General features: G+C 45.1%; 1 protein-coding gene across 1 annotated transcript in view; it reads left to right on the forward strand.

Moving 5' to 3' along the window:
- LOC108784859 (ephrin type-B receptor 5-like) overlaps positions 1 to 17,654 on the forward strand; it is a 39,940-nt gene that overhangs the window by 3,258 nt on the left and 19,028 nt on the right. The window contains exons 2-5 of the mRNA XM_018553800.1: positions 1,411 to 1,475; positions 2,008 to 2,716; positions 11,022 to 11,180; positions 12,679 to 13,011. Coding sequence (XP_018409302.1) covers positions 1,411 to 1,475; positions 2,008 to 2,716; positions 11,022 to 11,180; positions 12,679 to 13,011 — 1,266 coding nt within the window. The remainder of the gene's footprint in view (positions 1 to 1,410; positions 1,476 to 2,007; positions 2,717 to 11,021; positions 11,181 to 12,678; positions 13,012 to 17,654) is intronic.

The following is a 17,654-nucleotide window of genomic DNA, read 5'->3' on the forward strand; positions in this document are numbered from 1 at the left end:
CGCCCGGAAGGTTGGCTCGTTTCCCCCCCCCCCCCCCAGGGGCTACGAGAAGCGTAATGCCAAAAAACATTTCACTGACATGATATTCCGTGCGAGAATACGTCACTGGGGGAGCGCCGGCGCGGTTTACGTCAGGCATGGCTGACACCGTAGAGCAGCGTCCGTCAGTCACATGGTATAGAGGGAGGACAGGGCCGGACTCAGCTGCTATAGAATTATGACCTACTTTCCACTCCAGCAGATTAAATGCAGAACTTATCACGGAAGGGGAATCAAAGAGAAGAGAGACGGAAAAAAGAGAATTAATGGAATGAAATCTGAGTGATAGAATGTAGTGAAAGGAGATGGAAACCCGACCAATGAGATCTCAGAGAAGGTCATTAATTTAAAAGTCATTCTCAATATCTGTAAATCTGCTGATCTCATGTCCCTGGAGATCCTGCCATGAAGGTCCTTGCTCAGGCACTTCCTGTTATGGGGTGACAATAGACCAATAATCATGTAAAGGCTCAAAAAATGTGTCTAGTTTTGTTTCGGATCGATTAGAACTTTTTTTTCTGGATTTCGGATACAAATTTTTATTTGGTTCACTTTTTGGTGTTCGGATCAATGTGAATACTCGTACTGTTAATCTTAGTCTGTACTGGTCATCTTAGTCCATACTGGTCCTTGTAGTCCGTACTGGTCATCTTAGTCCATACTGGTCATTTAGGTCCAATAAATACCGAACTTGCCCTTTAAGTTGCCCATATGCATATAATGGAGCAAAATGCTGGGGAGTTTTTAGATAAGTGCTAAACTTGCCCTTTAAGATGCCCAGAATAGAGCTGGATGCTGGGGTGACATATTGTAACTCCAGTGAGCAAGCTGAGGAATCCATGTATTCATTTTTGAAACATTAGAAATGGTAGTAGAATTTACCAGCAACTCTGTGAAATTTCTGTTCTGTATTTTGGTCAGTTAAGCCTGAGGAGCTGCTGTAGAGACCCTGCCATGGAGTTACTGGCAGGAAGTGACCCTGCCATGGAGTTACTGGCAGGAAGATATGGGCATCTTAAAGGGCAAGTTTGGTATTTACCCGCGGCCCAGATTCCTGCTGGTGGTCCCCTGCCTGGGGGCCTGGTATACATTCCAGCCAGTAAAATTCTAGTGTTCGTCTGTCCGTGCCTGTGCACCAATGTCCCATAGACTTGAATGCCTGTTCATCAAGAGCAACTTTCCTTTCAAGTATAAGGGATGCAAGCTAGCTGAGGGAAGTTTGGCGATAGATTTTTTACTTGCTTGGTTGTAGACAACGCTGGAGTGTATGAAAATGCCTCCTCCACAATCAGAACCTTAGTTTAAATACTGTACATACAGTAATTTACCATTATTAATGATGATTGTACAAATTATTCTTTTTTTTTGTAGAGATTCTACTTGATACAACCTACGAGACCTCGGAAATTGGGTGGATGACCTACCCAGAAGGAGGGGTAAGAGACTCTTTTTTTTACTGAGAAGTTTACAAAAATTACCCCAGCCGGGGGTACCGAAAGCTTAACAACCCTGATAGAGATTTAAACCAATACCCAAACTATGTAAAACTAGACTGGAGCTCTGCATTATAGAGACTCTGTTATGTTGCCCTACCCAATGTAGGTCTCTTTCAGGGGGCTTTCAACTCATAGAGTTTCTAGAAAACTACCATTCCCCCCACCCTCCAACCAACCCTCTTATACTCTCCTTCTGTGCCACTGCATTGTTTCAGTAGGCTCGGGAGTCAAACTGTATGTAATGTCAGAGGGTGGCCGGTGCTTACACAAGGTTGATGACATCATTGTGCTTCTTACAGGGCAGCGATTGGCTGCTCAGGTGCAGCCTGAGGAGGAGGTCACAAGCCTATGGAAATCTGGCAATGCTAGGTGTTCTACAAGAGTAACTCTTATACTTAATCCATGTTTAAAAGCCAATAAATGGATGCATGTAGGGATAAGATAACTCTTCTTTGGCTGTCCTTCTTTCCAGTGGGATGAAGTCAGCGTCCTAGATGGCCAACGCCGCCTCCTGCGTACGTACGAGGTTTGCAATTCATACGCTCAACGTTCCAACCAGAGCAACTGGCTCCGCACCAGTTACATCGCCACCCGCGGTGCCCAACGCATCCATGTCACCCTCCGTTTCTCAGTACGAGACTGCGCCAGTTTACGACCACCACCAGGAAGACGTCACCTGGCCTGCCGGGAGACCTTCACGCTTTTTTATCGACAAGCCGATGCCGCCATGGAAGCTGAGGACTGGGAGTGGGCAGAGGAGGCCTGGACGAAAGTAGATACCATTGGAGCAGGCAAAAGCTTCAGTAGGGACCCGGGTAAGGGCGGGCAAGGTCCACGGATGGACGAGAGGCCTTTAGATTTCGGGCCGGTCCGTAGAAATGGATTTTATTTGGCCTTCGTGGATTCTGGGGCCTGCCTCTCCTTGGCTGGAGTCAAAGTTTTTTTTCACAAGTGCCCAGCCACTGTCCGGAGCCTGGCATCCTTCCCCGAGACGCCATCCAGAGGAGAAGGAGGGGCATCACTGGCTGAAGCCTTGGGCAGCTGCGTCATTGGAGCTCACCTTTTTGGGACCACGAGGCTCAGTCTACACTGTGGAGGAGAGGGGGAATGGATGGTGTCTAGCGGAAGTTGTGCCTGCAATCCGGGAAGAGAAGTGAGTGAAGATGGAACTCAGTGTCGGGGTAAGTGTTCAAATGTTTATAGACAAAATATTTACTGTGCAGGCTTATCAAAGGTTCATATTTGTCCCCTTTTTAACTATACTTACTAAGTATTGAGAATCAGGGGTCAGAGGTCACCTGAAGACTGATGGTTGTTATCATGTCAACTTCTTGGTCTCACATGCTGTTACATAGTTACCTAATTAGTCAGGTTGAAAAAACCTGCAAGTCAACTAAGTGCAACCAATAGATAGAAAAAAGATGGATAAATAAATAGAAAACATCCATAAATACAACTCTATATCCAGAGTGGATCCAGAGGAAGACAAAAACCTTATAAAGCATGGTCCAATTTGCTCCAACATGGGAAAAAACCTTCCTGATCCCCTAAAGCAATTCGATATTTCCTGGTTCAGCAATCTCAGGTTGTCTATCCACTTCTAAGAGTGCCTAACGATATTAAATGGTGGAGTTTGTGTAACTGTTTACATCTCTCTTAAAAACGAGTCCACCATTTACAAAGGAGTAGTAATTACAGCAACAATGTATGATCCATGTACTTTGCTTTAAGCCTTTGAAGCATTCCACCCGTGATCAATGCATCAGTGCCGTGTGCAGCGGTGTATTTAGGAAACCTGCTGCCCTAGGCAGGACAGCGACAAAGCCCCCCCCCCCCCAAAACCCCACCCCGCCACTAACTTTTCCATCCGACGATAGTGCAAATGTGAATAAATATATTTTCAGTAAATCTTTTTATGTGTCACACTTGTGTGTGTTTGTAAATAGTTGTATAAGGCCATAGCAATAGTTGCCAGGTGAAATATTGTGCATATAATACTCATCAAAATATATATCTAAAAACACATGTACTTATAAATAAGTTCTTAACTGAGAACTATGGGGTCAGGGCTTTTCCCCATAGTTCTCCTAAGGGTAACGGGAAGACACAAACTAGCGTCCTCCCGTCACCCTAGGCTCAGTATATAGGGAGCTACAGCTCGCGGTATACGGAGCCCCCGCAGCTGAAGCGGATCCTGACAATTATGTCTGGATCCACCCAGCTGCCTGAGTGACAGCTGGCTCTGCCTACTGAGAGTCAGAGCCAGCTGTACCCACCCCCTCCCCATACATTCCGCCAGTCAGCGCTGGTGGATCCAGTCCCTCCCCTGTCATGGCTCTCTGCCGTGACAGGATTGAGAAGTGAGCGAACGCCGGTATGTGCTCACTCACCTCCCGATCTACTGAGCCGACCTGTGACAGCTTCATTGTCCCAGGTCGGCTAGAACTATGAGGATGAGTGAAAAGCACTCACCTCATAGTTCTCCTTTAAGGCCAGAACAAAATTTGCCTAGTATAGAAAAAAAGTGGTTTAGAAAAAAACAAAAAGAGGGAGAAAAAAAAAAGTAAATCTAACATTTTATTAGTGCCTGCAATATAATTGCAGAGATAACAAAGATCAAAGATAAAGCTGCTCTAAATAAGTTAAGTAAGAAATGTGTTCATTTAATATTTTGCCTTGAAACAGTAATAATCGAAGAGTCATAAAACTGTAAATAACATCCTAAAAGCCTTTTACTGCTTCAGGACGGAGCGCTTCCAGGTTCATTCAGAGCCACAAGGAGATCAGTCGATCAGATTCCGCTTATGTCTTTATTCGTCATGTGCTCAGCACGGGTTGCCTAAGTTCTTAAAAAGATTAACTTTAAACTTGCCTTTCAGTAAATTGAAAAGTCCATAAATAAAACCATGACACGTGACGGGAACAGTAAGTTGTTAAAAAATGTTTTGCCTTTGATTATTGAAGAGCCATCCGTGAGGCAGGCACTGGACTGGAGCTCGGGGACGGCTTTTTTAATGATCAATGGTAGATTTTTCTTTAACAGGCCGAGCTGATGTCATCGGTCTGCTGCAGGCAGGAGGAAGGATTTCCACATGAAGCCATTCATACAATGATTGTTCAGAAACTATGTCTGCATTGTTTAATGCATTCTGGCCATTCCTCTATACTTTCCTTTAAATGCTCATGCAGCATCTTCTGTAACACGGGCTTCTTCCCTTAAATCCTCTTTATTCCTCCATATCTTTCCGTACATTGCCTTCATACACTCCCTTTCATTTATGAAGAAACATCCATTGCTGATGTTGCCGGTCTAATCTCTTAAATCGCTTTAGACTTAATCTCCTATTTGGGTGGAAGACTAGGAAGGCAAAACAGCCAGGTTGCGGAGGGTCTTTGTAATGCTGCCGTCAGATGTGAGATGACCCTTATGCAATTGGCTGGATCAGGGGGGAATCTCAGGTGTGTGACCACTGCTGGCTGGGTGGTCTTGGTGGGTTGGAGATCAAATAGGCCAGCTCCATTGATTTACAACCCACGAAGACCAACTAGCTGAAAATGAGCATACGTGTTTATGTGACATACGGCAGAAACCTCCATGGGGTGGAGTCATGCCTTTGCATTGGTCCACCATATTAAAATGTTTCTAAACCCGAGAATACCAATTTAGATTATTGCAGCCAGGTTGTGGTGGGTCTTTATAATGCTGCCTTTGGATATAAAATGACCCATAGTCAATTGGATGGATTGAGGGGAAATCTCGGGTGTTTGACCACTGCTGGCTGGTTGAGCTTAGTGGCATGGATATCAAATGGACCAGCTCCATTTGATCTCCAACCCACCAAGACCAACCAGTTGAAAATGAGCGTATGTGTTGATGTGACATCCGCCCTAAAGCTCCATGGGGTGGAGTCATGCCTGTGTATTGGTCCACCATATTAAAATGTTTCTAAACCCAAGAATACAAATTTAGATTATTGCAGCCAGGTTGCGGAGGGTCTTTATAATGCTGCCTTCAAATGTGAGATGACCCTCAGCTAATCAGCTGGATCGGGAAGAAGTCTTGGGTGTATGACCACTGCTGGCTGGTTGGTCTTGGTGGGTTGGAGATCAAATAGTATATCACAGAAATCACTGCGCTGGGAATGCGTGCCTAACTACCTGATTGGACCAGCCGCAACAATGTGTATAGGTGAATAAATGTAACGCAAATATGCTGCGCTCGGTCTATGTGAACCAACTACACACTAAAGTGTTAATAAACAAATCTGTGTAAAATTACGAAAATCTGTGTGAAAAAATTGATGCAAGAGGATTATTTACATATGACTAGAAGGTTCAACACACAAACATAATAAGAATAATAAAAATCAACACTGGAACCTTCAGAATTAGTGCCAGTGATCAACCACATTGGTTCGGCATGTATATCTCAAACATGCGAACCTCTGGCTAGCGATGTAGTAAAACAACACAGAAAACTTAAATTTAAACCGTGATATTAATTCAAGCTGGGAACAATCTTTGAGAAGGAAGAAGGGGCTCTGTGGTGGCCCTCCAATCCTCCTTAAAAAAAATAAAAAAAATAAATCAAAACTCTAAAATAATAACAGCAAAGAAACTGACATTTCAAGGGGCGTGTATCATTACATGCATATCCCACGAACAGCACTTAAGAAAGGGCATGTTAGGAGTACAGAGCACCTCCTACTCACCTTAGCTTCATAACATAGGGAAGAGACATTCTGAACTCACTGGATTTCTGGCAGGATCAACAGATACTTTTTTGCACTTATTGAACTGAAATAATAAGTTCATTGCTGGTTTCCATAATTTTTTTTACATTTAATCCGATGTTTTGTTTGTTCGTTCACTACATCAAATACGTTCAATCTTTGTCTTTCAAAGAAATGTTTGAAACGTGCCAAAGGGTTCCGAGAGCCCCGCTTGCCATGTACGGAGACAGCAGAGCAATAACTGCATGCCTTTTGGCTTGTGTTTTGTATAACTGAAACCACATCTGGTAAGGAAGTGGCCATTGAGCTGACTCTTGTGCGTGCAACTTTGAGCTTAAGCTACTGAGCCCTGTAAACAATAGTTTTTTTCAATAAGAGAGATGGAAGAAATGAAATTGTGAAAAGATGCCTCAAGCTCAGGGCCGGATTTGCCACAGGGCCACCGAGGCCCGGAAGAGGGGTGGCAGGGCGCAGAGGGGCGGCAGGGAGCAAGGGGACGGCAGAGGTGTGGAATCCCCTGACGCCCGGGACATTCGGTTCTGGTCGCCGGACGGGTAGTTGTTTTAGCCCTGCTTTGGGCAAGCAGGGCTAAATGTAGAGCAGGGAAGCCAAACGGGAAGCAGGGTGGAGAACGTTGCCACTTTTCAGAAATGTTAATGAATCTGTGTTATGTGGCCATTTTAGATGCACAAAGTGCCTAGCGGAGCTGAAAGTTTATTGTCATATGTTTGTAGCTGCCCTAACCTTTTATCCGGGCTCGGGTGGCTGGTAACAATACCGCATACAGAAAGACGCATACACAAGCAGCATGAAAAGACACTCAGCGCTGCACACCGCCCGGGGCTACATATTCTGATTGTTTCCAAGTCATTTCTTCCCCTGCGCCCCGCTACCAGTCTCTATTTATATCCCTCTCCATATGTTTACAAAAAATGTCTCTCTCTTTAATTATTTATCTATATTTGTTTCTGGATTTGAAGGATCATTAAAACCCAAAATACAAAAGAGTAATCTTATATATAAGAGTTAGAGAAGGTATTCTCAACCAGGGTTCTGTGGAATGCTAGAGCTCCTTATGTGGTTGTTGGGGGTAGAATGCTCTGACTGACCTCCTATCTGATGGTGCCTGCATAACCAGAGACTGCGGCATGACACCAATGATCAATAAACCTAAAATACAAAAATGTAAAGTTAAATAAAAGTGATAGAGCAGCCATTCTCAACCAGAGTTCGATGGAACACAAGGGTTTCAAAGGTTGCTTGGGGTTCCTTGAACAGTGGCTGATTGACCTCCCATCTGATGGTGATATTATTATTATTATGTACAAGACACTATTACTACTACTAATAAAAAATATAAAAATAACAATCATCATCATTATCATCCAATAATAATAAAAATTACAATCATAATAATAATTTAAAAAATAATAATTCATAATTTGAATGTATTTCTTTTTGGGAATTTAAACATGACAAAGAATAAAAAAAAATGTAGTGCCAGCCCAAGGGTTGTGATACTTGAATTTAATTAGGTATAACTAAATTTAATTTAATTCAATTTAAATTTGTTTATTTTAATTACATACAGGCAGTCCCCAGGTTACAAACAAGATAGGGAGTGTAGGTTTGTTCTTAAGTTGGATTTGTATATAAGTTGGAACAGGTACATGTTTTAAGTGCAACTCCAGCCAAAATTTGTTTTGTTTGTTTTGGATAGCACAGGGAAGGGTTTACCCCCTGTAAAGTTTATTTTGGCTGTGTGTGCCCCTTTTCAGAAGATTTCACCTCACTTTCTGTCCCTGTGACAATTGGATTTTTAACATTTTGGGTTGTCGTGGAAACAAGGATTGGTGATAAAGCTTCAGTGGAGACACCTTTTTCCCATGATCACTCTTACAGGAGTGAATTTCCCTTCCTAGGAGTAGATTTCCTTTCACTTCCTGTTGTCTCAAGGACAGGAAGTGAGATTAAATTGTTCTAATGATGATACAGACCGCAGCAAAAACCATTCAGTGACCCGGAAGAAGAGGTGGGCACCCCTCGTCTGTACGTCTAACAAGAGCCAACTTCCTGTAATGTACATACAGTACTACGAACCAGACCCAAAAAGGTGGGCACTCCTTGTCGGCATGAGTGCGGTAGCATCATAACTACCCCTGCTGTACAGTAATAGCCTCCGTCTGTAAGTAGGAGTCGGATGTAAGTCGGATGTATGTAACTCGGGGACTGCCTGTACTTGAATTTTCTATGCTTTTACCTGCAAATTTTTAGGCTGATGAGGTTTTCTTTAAGGTGGTCTACCAGCCCTTTGAATGGGCTGCATGAACCCAGCGCACCTTGAGACGTGACAACAGTGGCATCAATGGGCCCTAAGGAAATTGGAGAAGTCAAATTTTGTAGCCATTTATTTATCCGCAAAGGTTGTAAACGTCAAGAAGAATCTGATTGGCCGTGGTGACACGGGGCGCCTTGATGGATCGGAGGGGCACCGGTGACATTTTATAACTCCATTCCCGGTGAAATATTCATTGTTTCATTGCTTTACATGATTGCGACATCACGCCGAGGCACTGTCCACCTTTTTATTTTTATTACTTTGTTCCCCGTGGCAAGAGGAAAACAAAATCTTAAACATTTATCTTCCCCCCTGATGAATCTAGGTCACCAGCCCCAAAGCGTGAACAGACTTCTGCCTCTTGTAGAGTGAAATGTCACTCCGGGAAAAAAAAAGAACGTCAGACAGAAGCCGACAAGATGCTCCCAAATGTGCATTTTCATTATGAGTGCGGGGGGATTAGAAACGCAATATCAATATTAAAGGAGAACTCCCGGCGAGGAGAAAAACACTATTTAAAGGGAGGCTCCACTTCCACAAAAGTAGTTCATTAGGAATACTACATTAAAGGAGAACTATGGGGTTAGGGCTTTTCCCCATAGTTCTCCTTAGGGTAACGGGAGGACACAAACTAGTGTCCTCCCGTTACCCTAAGCTCAGTATACCGCAAGCTACAGCTCACTATATACTGAGACGCCGCAGCCGGAGCGGATCCCGACATTGATGTCGAGATCTGCCCAGCTATGTGAGTGACAGCTGGCTCTGCCTATCTAGAGGCAGAGCCAGCTGTACCCGCCTCCTCCCTCGTCCGTTCCGCCAGTCAGCGCTGGTGGATCGGAGCGGGAGGGGGGAATCCAGCCCCTCCCCCTGTCACGGCAGAGAGCCGTGACAGAATCGAGAGGTGAGCGAACGCCGGTATGTGTTCGCTCACCTCCCGATCTACTGAGCCGACCTGTGACAGTCTCATTGTCACAGGTCGGCTAGAACTATGAGGTGAGTGAAAAGCACTCACCTCATAGTTCTCCTTTAATACTAGGCAGGGTTTCTCTTTTCTCAGTTCTTAATGGCATGGATGCCACATTGTACAAACATTCCTTAGTGCTGAACTCTGGGCACAGTGAGCAGTCTTTATTACAGCAGGGGGCAGAGACAAGACCAGTCACCCTGCACATGAAGAGAGAACAGCAGTGACCCGTCTTTATTACAGGAGGGGGCGGAGACAAGACCAGTCACCCTGCACATGAAGAGAGCAGCAGTGACCTGTCTATATTATAGGAGGGGGCGGAGACAAGGCCAGTCACCCTGCACAAGGGGAGAGAGAGCAGCAGTGACCGTTCTTTATTACAGGAGGGGGTGGAGACCAGACCAGTCACCCTTTACACGGAGAGAGAACAGCAGTGACCGGTCTTTATTGCAGGAAGGGGTGGAGACAAGACCAGTAATCCTACGCAAGGAGAGAGAGCAGCAGAGACCGGTCTTTATTGCTGGAAGGGGTGGAGACAAGACCAGTAATCCTACGCAAGGAGAGAGAGCAGCAGTGACCGGTCTTTATTACAGGAGGGGGCGTAGACCAGACCAGACACTATCTCACCCACCCCTTCCTGTAATCAGCATTTGCAAAGGCATTTGGTGCACACAAAGCAGATTTGGATCCTTGGTGGGTATTGAGGGACACATTTGCATGAACCTATTTCAGCCCGGGAGGTCAGCTCGGAGCGTATCACAAATGATATGTAACGAGCATTAATTAACGCAACCGCGTTTCAGCTTCCGGAACGAGAGATGGTTGAGTCACAGGCTGGCTATTTTAGTGAAGTATTTGGCCTGCGCGGTCCCCTGCGGTCACTCCTGTTCATCCATGTAGAAGGGCCGTGTCTCTGAATATTGAGGGAGAGAGAAATGTCTCCGCCTGCAGAGGCTCGGCTGAAGGAAGCCTTAATTAAGGTTGAAGCAGCATGGGAATCCCAGGGAGCCGTGTTCAGGCACTTACACAAAATTCACACACATTTACATTACATTTGCATGCCGCTTCATTCCTTGCGCATGGCGGAGCACGTCAAAAGTTGGTGCACTAAAAAAAAAGGATACATGCAGAAATTTCTGTCATTTAGACAATGGCAGAGGCAGATACAAAGTCATCTTTGATCTCCAAGCTAATCTCTCACTTTGTGCAGCTGAGATGATGGTATCAGTCTGCTGCAGGCAGGAGAAAGCATTTCCTCAGTCTCCCCTCCCCCAGTGATTAGACTGCAACATTGTAACTTTGTAGGGTTGAGAATTTCCTGCAAGTCAGCTGTCATTGGATTGGGTGTTGCCCTTGGATGATTTCCCCTTACCGCCCTCTCCTCTAGTTCTGATGACCAATGTCAAATTTGGGATTTCTCATCTATTTCTGTCCGTTATGTTTTTCCGCAGCGTGCCAGCCTGGGACATACAACCCGTCCGATGCCTCAACAGATCGCTGTCATTCTTGCCCAAGTAACAGCAACTCTACAACTTCCGGGGCACTTACTTGTACGTGTAACAAGGGATTCTACCGCACCCCCGAGGAGTCCCCAAATTCTCCCTGTACAGGTGAGTACCAGGAACACAATGACAGGAGGAGGCCACAGAATGAGACAAGAACTGCTACCTCAGTGTAGTAATACTACTAACATCCAGAGCAGCCTTTCTCAGCCTTGATAACATGGAGGAACCCCTGAAATAACGTACAGGTCCCAGGGAACCCCTGATAGCAATGATTACATCTACCGCCCACAAGACATTATCAGCAGGAATGTTGTATATAAGAGAATAAATAATCAGAATAGGGAATGTGGTCTACTTGGTGGACTCAACACAAAGGACTGCTGTATACAGCTTCAGTGATACAAAGAAATGAAACAAATAATATTGGCCAGAGAGGAAATAGTAATGGCCCCTCACATTGATGGTCAGTTGAGACGTGCCCTTGTACACTGGTGGTCAGTGAAGGTTCCTAGTACATTGGTTGTCAGTGGGAACAATACTCCACCTTACATTGGTGGTCAGTGTGAAGAATGTTCCTTACATTGGTGGTCAGTAGGAAGAATTCCTCTAATTTTTATGGTCATTTGGAAAGAACATCGCTTACATTGTGGATCAGTAGAGAAGTGACCCTCAACACTGATAGTCAGTGGGAAGAATGCCCCTTACACTGATAGTCAGTGGGAAGAATGCCCCTTATATTGATGTTTATTGCGAAGAATGTCCATTACATTGGTGTCCAGTGGGAAAGATATACCTTACATTGGGGGTCAGTAGAGAAGTGACCCCTAACACTGATAGTGGGAAGAATTTCACTTACACTGGTGGTCAGTGGGAAGCATGTCCGTTTTATTGGTGTGCATTGCAAAGAATGTCCCTTTTATTGGTGTGCATTGCAAAGAATGTCCCTAACATTGGTGTCCAGTTGGAAAGATATCCATTACATTGGTGGTCAGTGGAACAAATGCTCCTAAGATTGGCAGTCATTGAGAAGAATACTCCCCTTACAGTTACATGAAAAGACTATTGGTGTCAGAGGTGTCTTATCTGAGAGGCAGAAGTTGCTTATTGCTCAAGGAATCGTTAGCAACCTCTGGAGGAACCTTAGTCTACCACGGAACCTAACTGAGAAAGGTGGGGTTTCAAACGGCAACAAACACGTGATAGAGGTCGACTCGTAACCCTTCACTGATCAATAACAAAAAAGAACCTGCAGCAAATCAGGGAAGGAGCAAGTATATCAATGTATCCAAGTGCAATGAACACAGCGTAATATACTTTTTTTTACACATCATTGTCACAGCTGCCCTCTAGAGATTGCTACCAAATTATGACCAGAGAGAGGGAGCAATAAAGGACTTGCAACAACCTCTGTGCTCAGGTATTATGAGATGGGATATATAGTGGAAAGGCCTGAGTCACCCAATCACACATTGTAACATAGTTGTCGTAGGTTCTCCATTTATATATAGAGTCGGATTCTACAAAACTCAGATGAAAGGTCCATGGGGTGGATTTCCTGTGTCTGGTACCCCATTTGCTATGTAAACTCTCTCTTCTGTTCCAGGACCCCCTTCGCCACCTTGGGATATGAATTATGAAGTGACAGGTCCCGGAGGTATTTCCCTGACCTGGAGGACTCCTAAGGACTTGGGAGGTCGGAAGGAGGTCCTGTATTCAGTGGCGTGTAAAGAGTGTATGAATGGACGCTGCCTCCGGTGCGGGGATGGAGTGATGTTCAGACCCGGCCAGGTGGACCTCACCCAGACACGTGTCCATCTCACTGGTCTCCTACCGGGAGTGGCCTACACCATGGAGGTGCAGTCAACCAATAAGGTGTCCGAACTGAGCGCTGAACAGCCAAAACAGGCCTCTGTGAACCTCAGCATCAGCCAGTCAGGTCAGTCCTATAAGAATTAATGATATAAAAGACAAAGTGAATGCAGCTCTGTATTAATTAATTAATACATAATTTTTCTTTTTAATGCAATCAGTGTAAGTACCTGTGTTTGACCTGTCAGCCTCTTGAGAGGGAGAAGCAGCACAGGGAGCTAATCGGTTGTGCTGCAGTGCTAACAAGGAGCATGCTGATAGGAGAACAGAGTGACAGAGAGATGAGCTCATCAGTCTGCTGTTTCTTCTTTCACTGTCCAGTCAATGCTTGGGGAGGTACAAGACTCAGTGGCGTCACAAGGGGGGTGCGGCCCGCACCCGGGTGACACCATTGGAGGGGTGACACCAAAATGACTCACAGTCATTTTGGTGTCACCCCCCCTCTGAAAAGTCGGGCGCTCGGTCATGGACCGAACGCCCGACAGTATCAGGAGAGAGGAGGGGACCCGGCGCCATACCTTATCCCGCCGGGTGGCTGTCCCCTCCTCTCTCTACAGGCGTCCATCACCAAGATGGCCACCGGCAGGTATCAATAATGTCCCCACCTCTCTCTACAGGCGTCCATCACCAAGATGGCCGCCGGCAGGTATCAGAGTACTGCTGCGCGTGCGCAGTGACGTCTCGGCGGGGTGACACTCGGTTACCGCTCCGGGTGTCACCCAGCCTCGGGACGCCCCTGACAAGACTTGTATTGTTACTGAACTGCAGTCAAATCAAAGCTCCTCCATTAGCAGACAGGGCTGTGCTGGGTGACAGTGCTGTGTATATCACGGGTCTCTAGTATAGTTATGCCTGTGGTCTAGGCCAATAATTGACATCAGTAGGGCCAGTGACATTTAACTGACTGAAATCTGGTAAATTGATTTGGACTGCAAACAGCTCCCCTTCTCCACAGAAGAATTATTTTTGTTCACACAGGATAGCTGGGAATACTGCAAACATTGAGATTTTAATTCAGTGCTCAGGAAGTTACAGGGGTGGACACAAGATTTCCGGCAGGTTCAACCTGCAGAAAATGTACTAAGCCTAAAATAAGAAAACAAATGCAGCCACCTCATCTCAGGGGCGTCCCGAGGCCGGGTGACACCCTGCGGTGACGTCATCACACATGAGCATGACGTCGCTGCATGTTTGAGCGATGAAGTCATCTAATAGACTCCTGCCGGCGGCCATCTTGGTGATGGACGCTGGCAAAAAGAGAAGGGGACGTTCACCCGGTGGGATGAGGTATGCTGCCGGGTCCCCTCCTCTCTCCTGACACTGTTCATTGGGGTGACAACAAAATGACTGTCACCCCTCCAATGGTGGCACCCGGGTGCGGGCCGCACCCCCCTTGTGACGCCACTGCCTCATCTAATGACCGGAAAGCTGCAACATATGACATTTTATATTAAAAACTATTAATTAATTATTATTTTAATCATTTTCAATAATATTATCATATTATTTCAGTGTTGCTGCTATCACGCATCTGGCGCGGGGTCTACTTATTTTTGATATGAAATTTTTTGTTCTTGGGTTTAGATATACTTTAGTAACTTTGTATGCCTCCCATTTTCTGGGGAGGAGTGGGGGGAGGCAATGCCTCAGAGACGGACTTGGCACGATAGAAATCGTTGACTGTCTTTTCAGCTCCGCTCGTTTATTGGTCACCGATCCTCCCCATCATTATGGGATTCCAGAATTAATTACGCTCGGCTGGGCCGAGGGGCGAGAAAAATTCTCTGAGCGGAGCTGCGAGTTACTTCACACGCTTCCCAGCAGTGCTGGTGTTATGTTTTCAATAATGTGATGCTGTGCAGCCTGAGTACAAAGCTGGAATTGTGTTGTTGAGGACTCATTCACACCACAACACACGAAAAAAAAAACAACATACAGAGAGTGGATTGATTTTTACGCATGTTAACATGTATTTCTTAACGCGTTGAGCCGCATTTTATTGCATGTTGAACTGCGTATCTTTAATTGCGTTGTTTTAACTTACGAACATGTTCGAAAACCCGCCGAGAATCATACGATGTTCAGCGGGTGTGTAGCATGTTCGTAAGATAAAAGCCGGACAGGCCGGTGTGCTCAAGCGACAAAAGTCTTGCGATGGTTGTAAGGTATGTGCCCAGCATAACAGGTTTTCTTTTCTGAAGATCAGCAAGTTAGGTCTCTAAATATATTATCCAGGCTGGTTCCGTGCATTTGAGAGCCCATCTAGTAACAATAATGAGGGAACTTGGCAGGAGCCAAAAAGTGACTCTGGTCGGTCATAGTGGGGGGGTTCAGCCATGAAGGAAGCAAAGGGTAAGGGTAGAGAGTCCCGCTTGGGGAGGTTGGATTGGGAAGGAACTGAGAGGAAAGGGAGGTTGGAGAAGAAAGAGGAAGGAGGGGGAAAAGGCAAGTGTGATGGGAATGGGGATGGAGGAAGAAAGAGTGTTTCTCTATAAATCTGGGCCATAGAGAGTTGTTTGCTTAGCAAAACCTGTCTGCAGTATCGGGAAGTGTGTATCCCCTCCAGTTGAACCACATTAAATGGAATTTCTCCTCTTGGTGTCTCAAGGAGGCTGTAAGATCCTCCATCTGTTTGATATCCCTAATTTTTGAGCACCATAGAACAATCGAGGGAGGGTGAGACTGCTTCCAGAGGGCAAGGATGCACAGTTTGGACGCATTGAGGAGATGGATCAGGAGAGAATATTTATTTCTGTTTCTCAGCAGACCTGTCAGATGTAGAAGGTAGGCCGCTGGGTTGTCTATAAGATCAACATCAGTCAGTTTCATTTAAGGTGTCAAAACACCAGACCAAAAATTCTCTACTTTAGTACAGGATTAGAAAATGCATAAAAAGTTGCCCTCTGAGTCTCCACATCACCATCATAGGTGGAAGGCCTGAGGCTATATCTTATGGAGCACTGAGGGCACTCTGTACCATCCAGTTAGAAGTTTATAGTTAGTTTCCTGAACTCTGCTGACTATTGAGGCACGGTGAGAGAGGTATAAGGTAACTTCTCCTTGCTCAGAGGTGAGCACTATATTCAGGTCTCTTCTCCACATCCACAAAAATGGTGGGGCAAAGGAGTTCAAAGGGTGGATCAAGAGTTTGTATGTCAGATAGAGGGGGTGGCACATGGCTCCCTTTTCACAGAACATGCATTCAAACAGTGTTTGAGGGACTTGGACCCAACCTTGGGTGCCTCTATCATAGACTGGATGTCTGCAGAAGCCTAGACCATGCAACAAAATCTTTGTCTAAATGTGTTACCTATGAAGGAATGGGAGAAATGTTAAGGTCTCGGTGAACCACTATTGGGTTTATAAGTGACCATGAATAAGCTAAGCTTAATATGCCTGACACCGCATAAAAACCTATTGAGAGACAGGCCGATAAGAGGGTGATTCTTTCATATTCCTAACATGTTGGGCTTCCACCCGAGGAAGGAAACTAAGAGTTATATGTGAGTTAGCCTGTTCCAGTATGATCCCTTGTTTGTGGTGGGGAGTTCTGGTGCCATTCTGGAATGGTGGGTCCCATCATAGTTCATAGTTCATAGTAGTGTGATTAGGAAATCCTATACTCCCATGGGCCTTTTGTAAAGTGAGGAGCTTATACATTATCTGCGGTGTAGGACTTGGCCCAAAATAATTGTATAACATCTCAGCATGGAGTTCATAGGAAGGAGGATGGAATGACGATCAGTAGGGTTTGAAAAGAGGTAGAGGATCTAGGAAGCAGGTTCATCTTTAGGATCTCCTTCCTACCAAACCATGTGTTGGACAACTTGTCCCATCTGCTCAGGTCCTTTTTGAGTGCTCTAAGAAGGAAGTTTGAAATGAAAATCTTTAGGAGTTGCATTAGTACCCAGAAAAGTAATATGATCATTCGCTCATCGAAATGGAAAACTGTCTAAGAGGTTGGCTAATCAAGTTGGGGTGAGGGTAATATTGAGGGCTTCTGACTTCTATAAATTAACTTTGAAGTTAGAAAGGTCCCAAAATCTGTTTACTTTGGCTATTAAGTTGGGGAAGTGATGAAAACTAACAAGTCAAACGCAAATTTCGGCCTCCACCTCTAAAAGCGCTCAGCCTTAGAAACCAATTATAACTCACTCATGAGACGGTGTTTAGTCCTAAATAGGTTTTCCAAAGCCTAACCTTCGTACCCTTTGAATTGTTTCAGGGGTTCTTAAACAGAGGACACTTTTGCCCACATTTGGTGGGAGTGCCCAGTTGTGACCCAATACTGGTCAAAGACATACAATCTGTACTGTGGTGGGCTCCACACTCTGAAAATACCCCCTTGTTACTTTATTGAATAAAAAAAAGTGGGGTACGCCACCAAGCAATTAAAATTGCTCAAACATAACTTCATGGCTCCTAAAAGAGTGATCATGTGCTCCTGCAAGACCCCTGCACTTTACCATCAACAATTTGTAACTATTATTATACAGGATTTATAAAGCGCCAACAGTTTGCGCAGCGCTTTACAAAATTGGGGGAGACAATAAAATTAACAATACAATTTCGGTACAGGAGGTAGGAAGGCCCTGCTCGTGAGAGCTTACAATCTAATAGGAGGGGCAAATGTCTCAAACCATTATGTTTTTGAGAAGCTCACCATGTAACAAAACAACACCATGAATACATTGAACAATATCTGGACTA

Source organism: Nanorana parkeri, unplaced genomic scaffold, assembly GCF_000935625.1.
Source record: "Nanorana parkeri isolate BGI_ZX_2015 unplaced genomic scaffold, ASM93562v1 scaffold130, whole genome shotgun sequence".
Lineage (NCBI taxonomy): Eukaryota > Metazoa > Chordata > Amphibia > Anura > Dicroglossidae > Nanorana > Nanorana parkeri.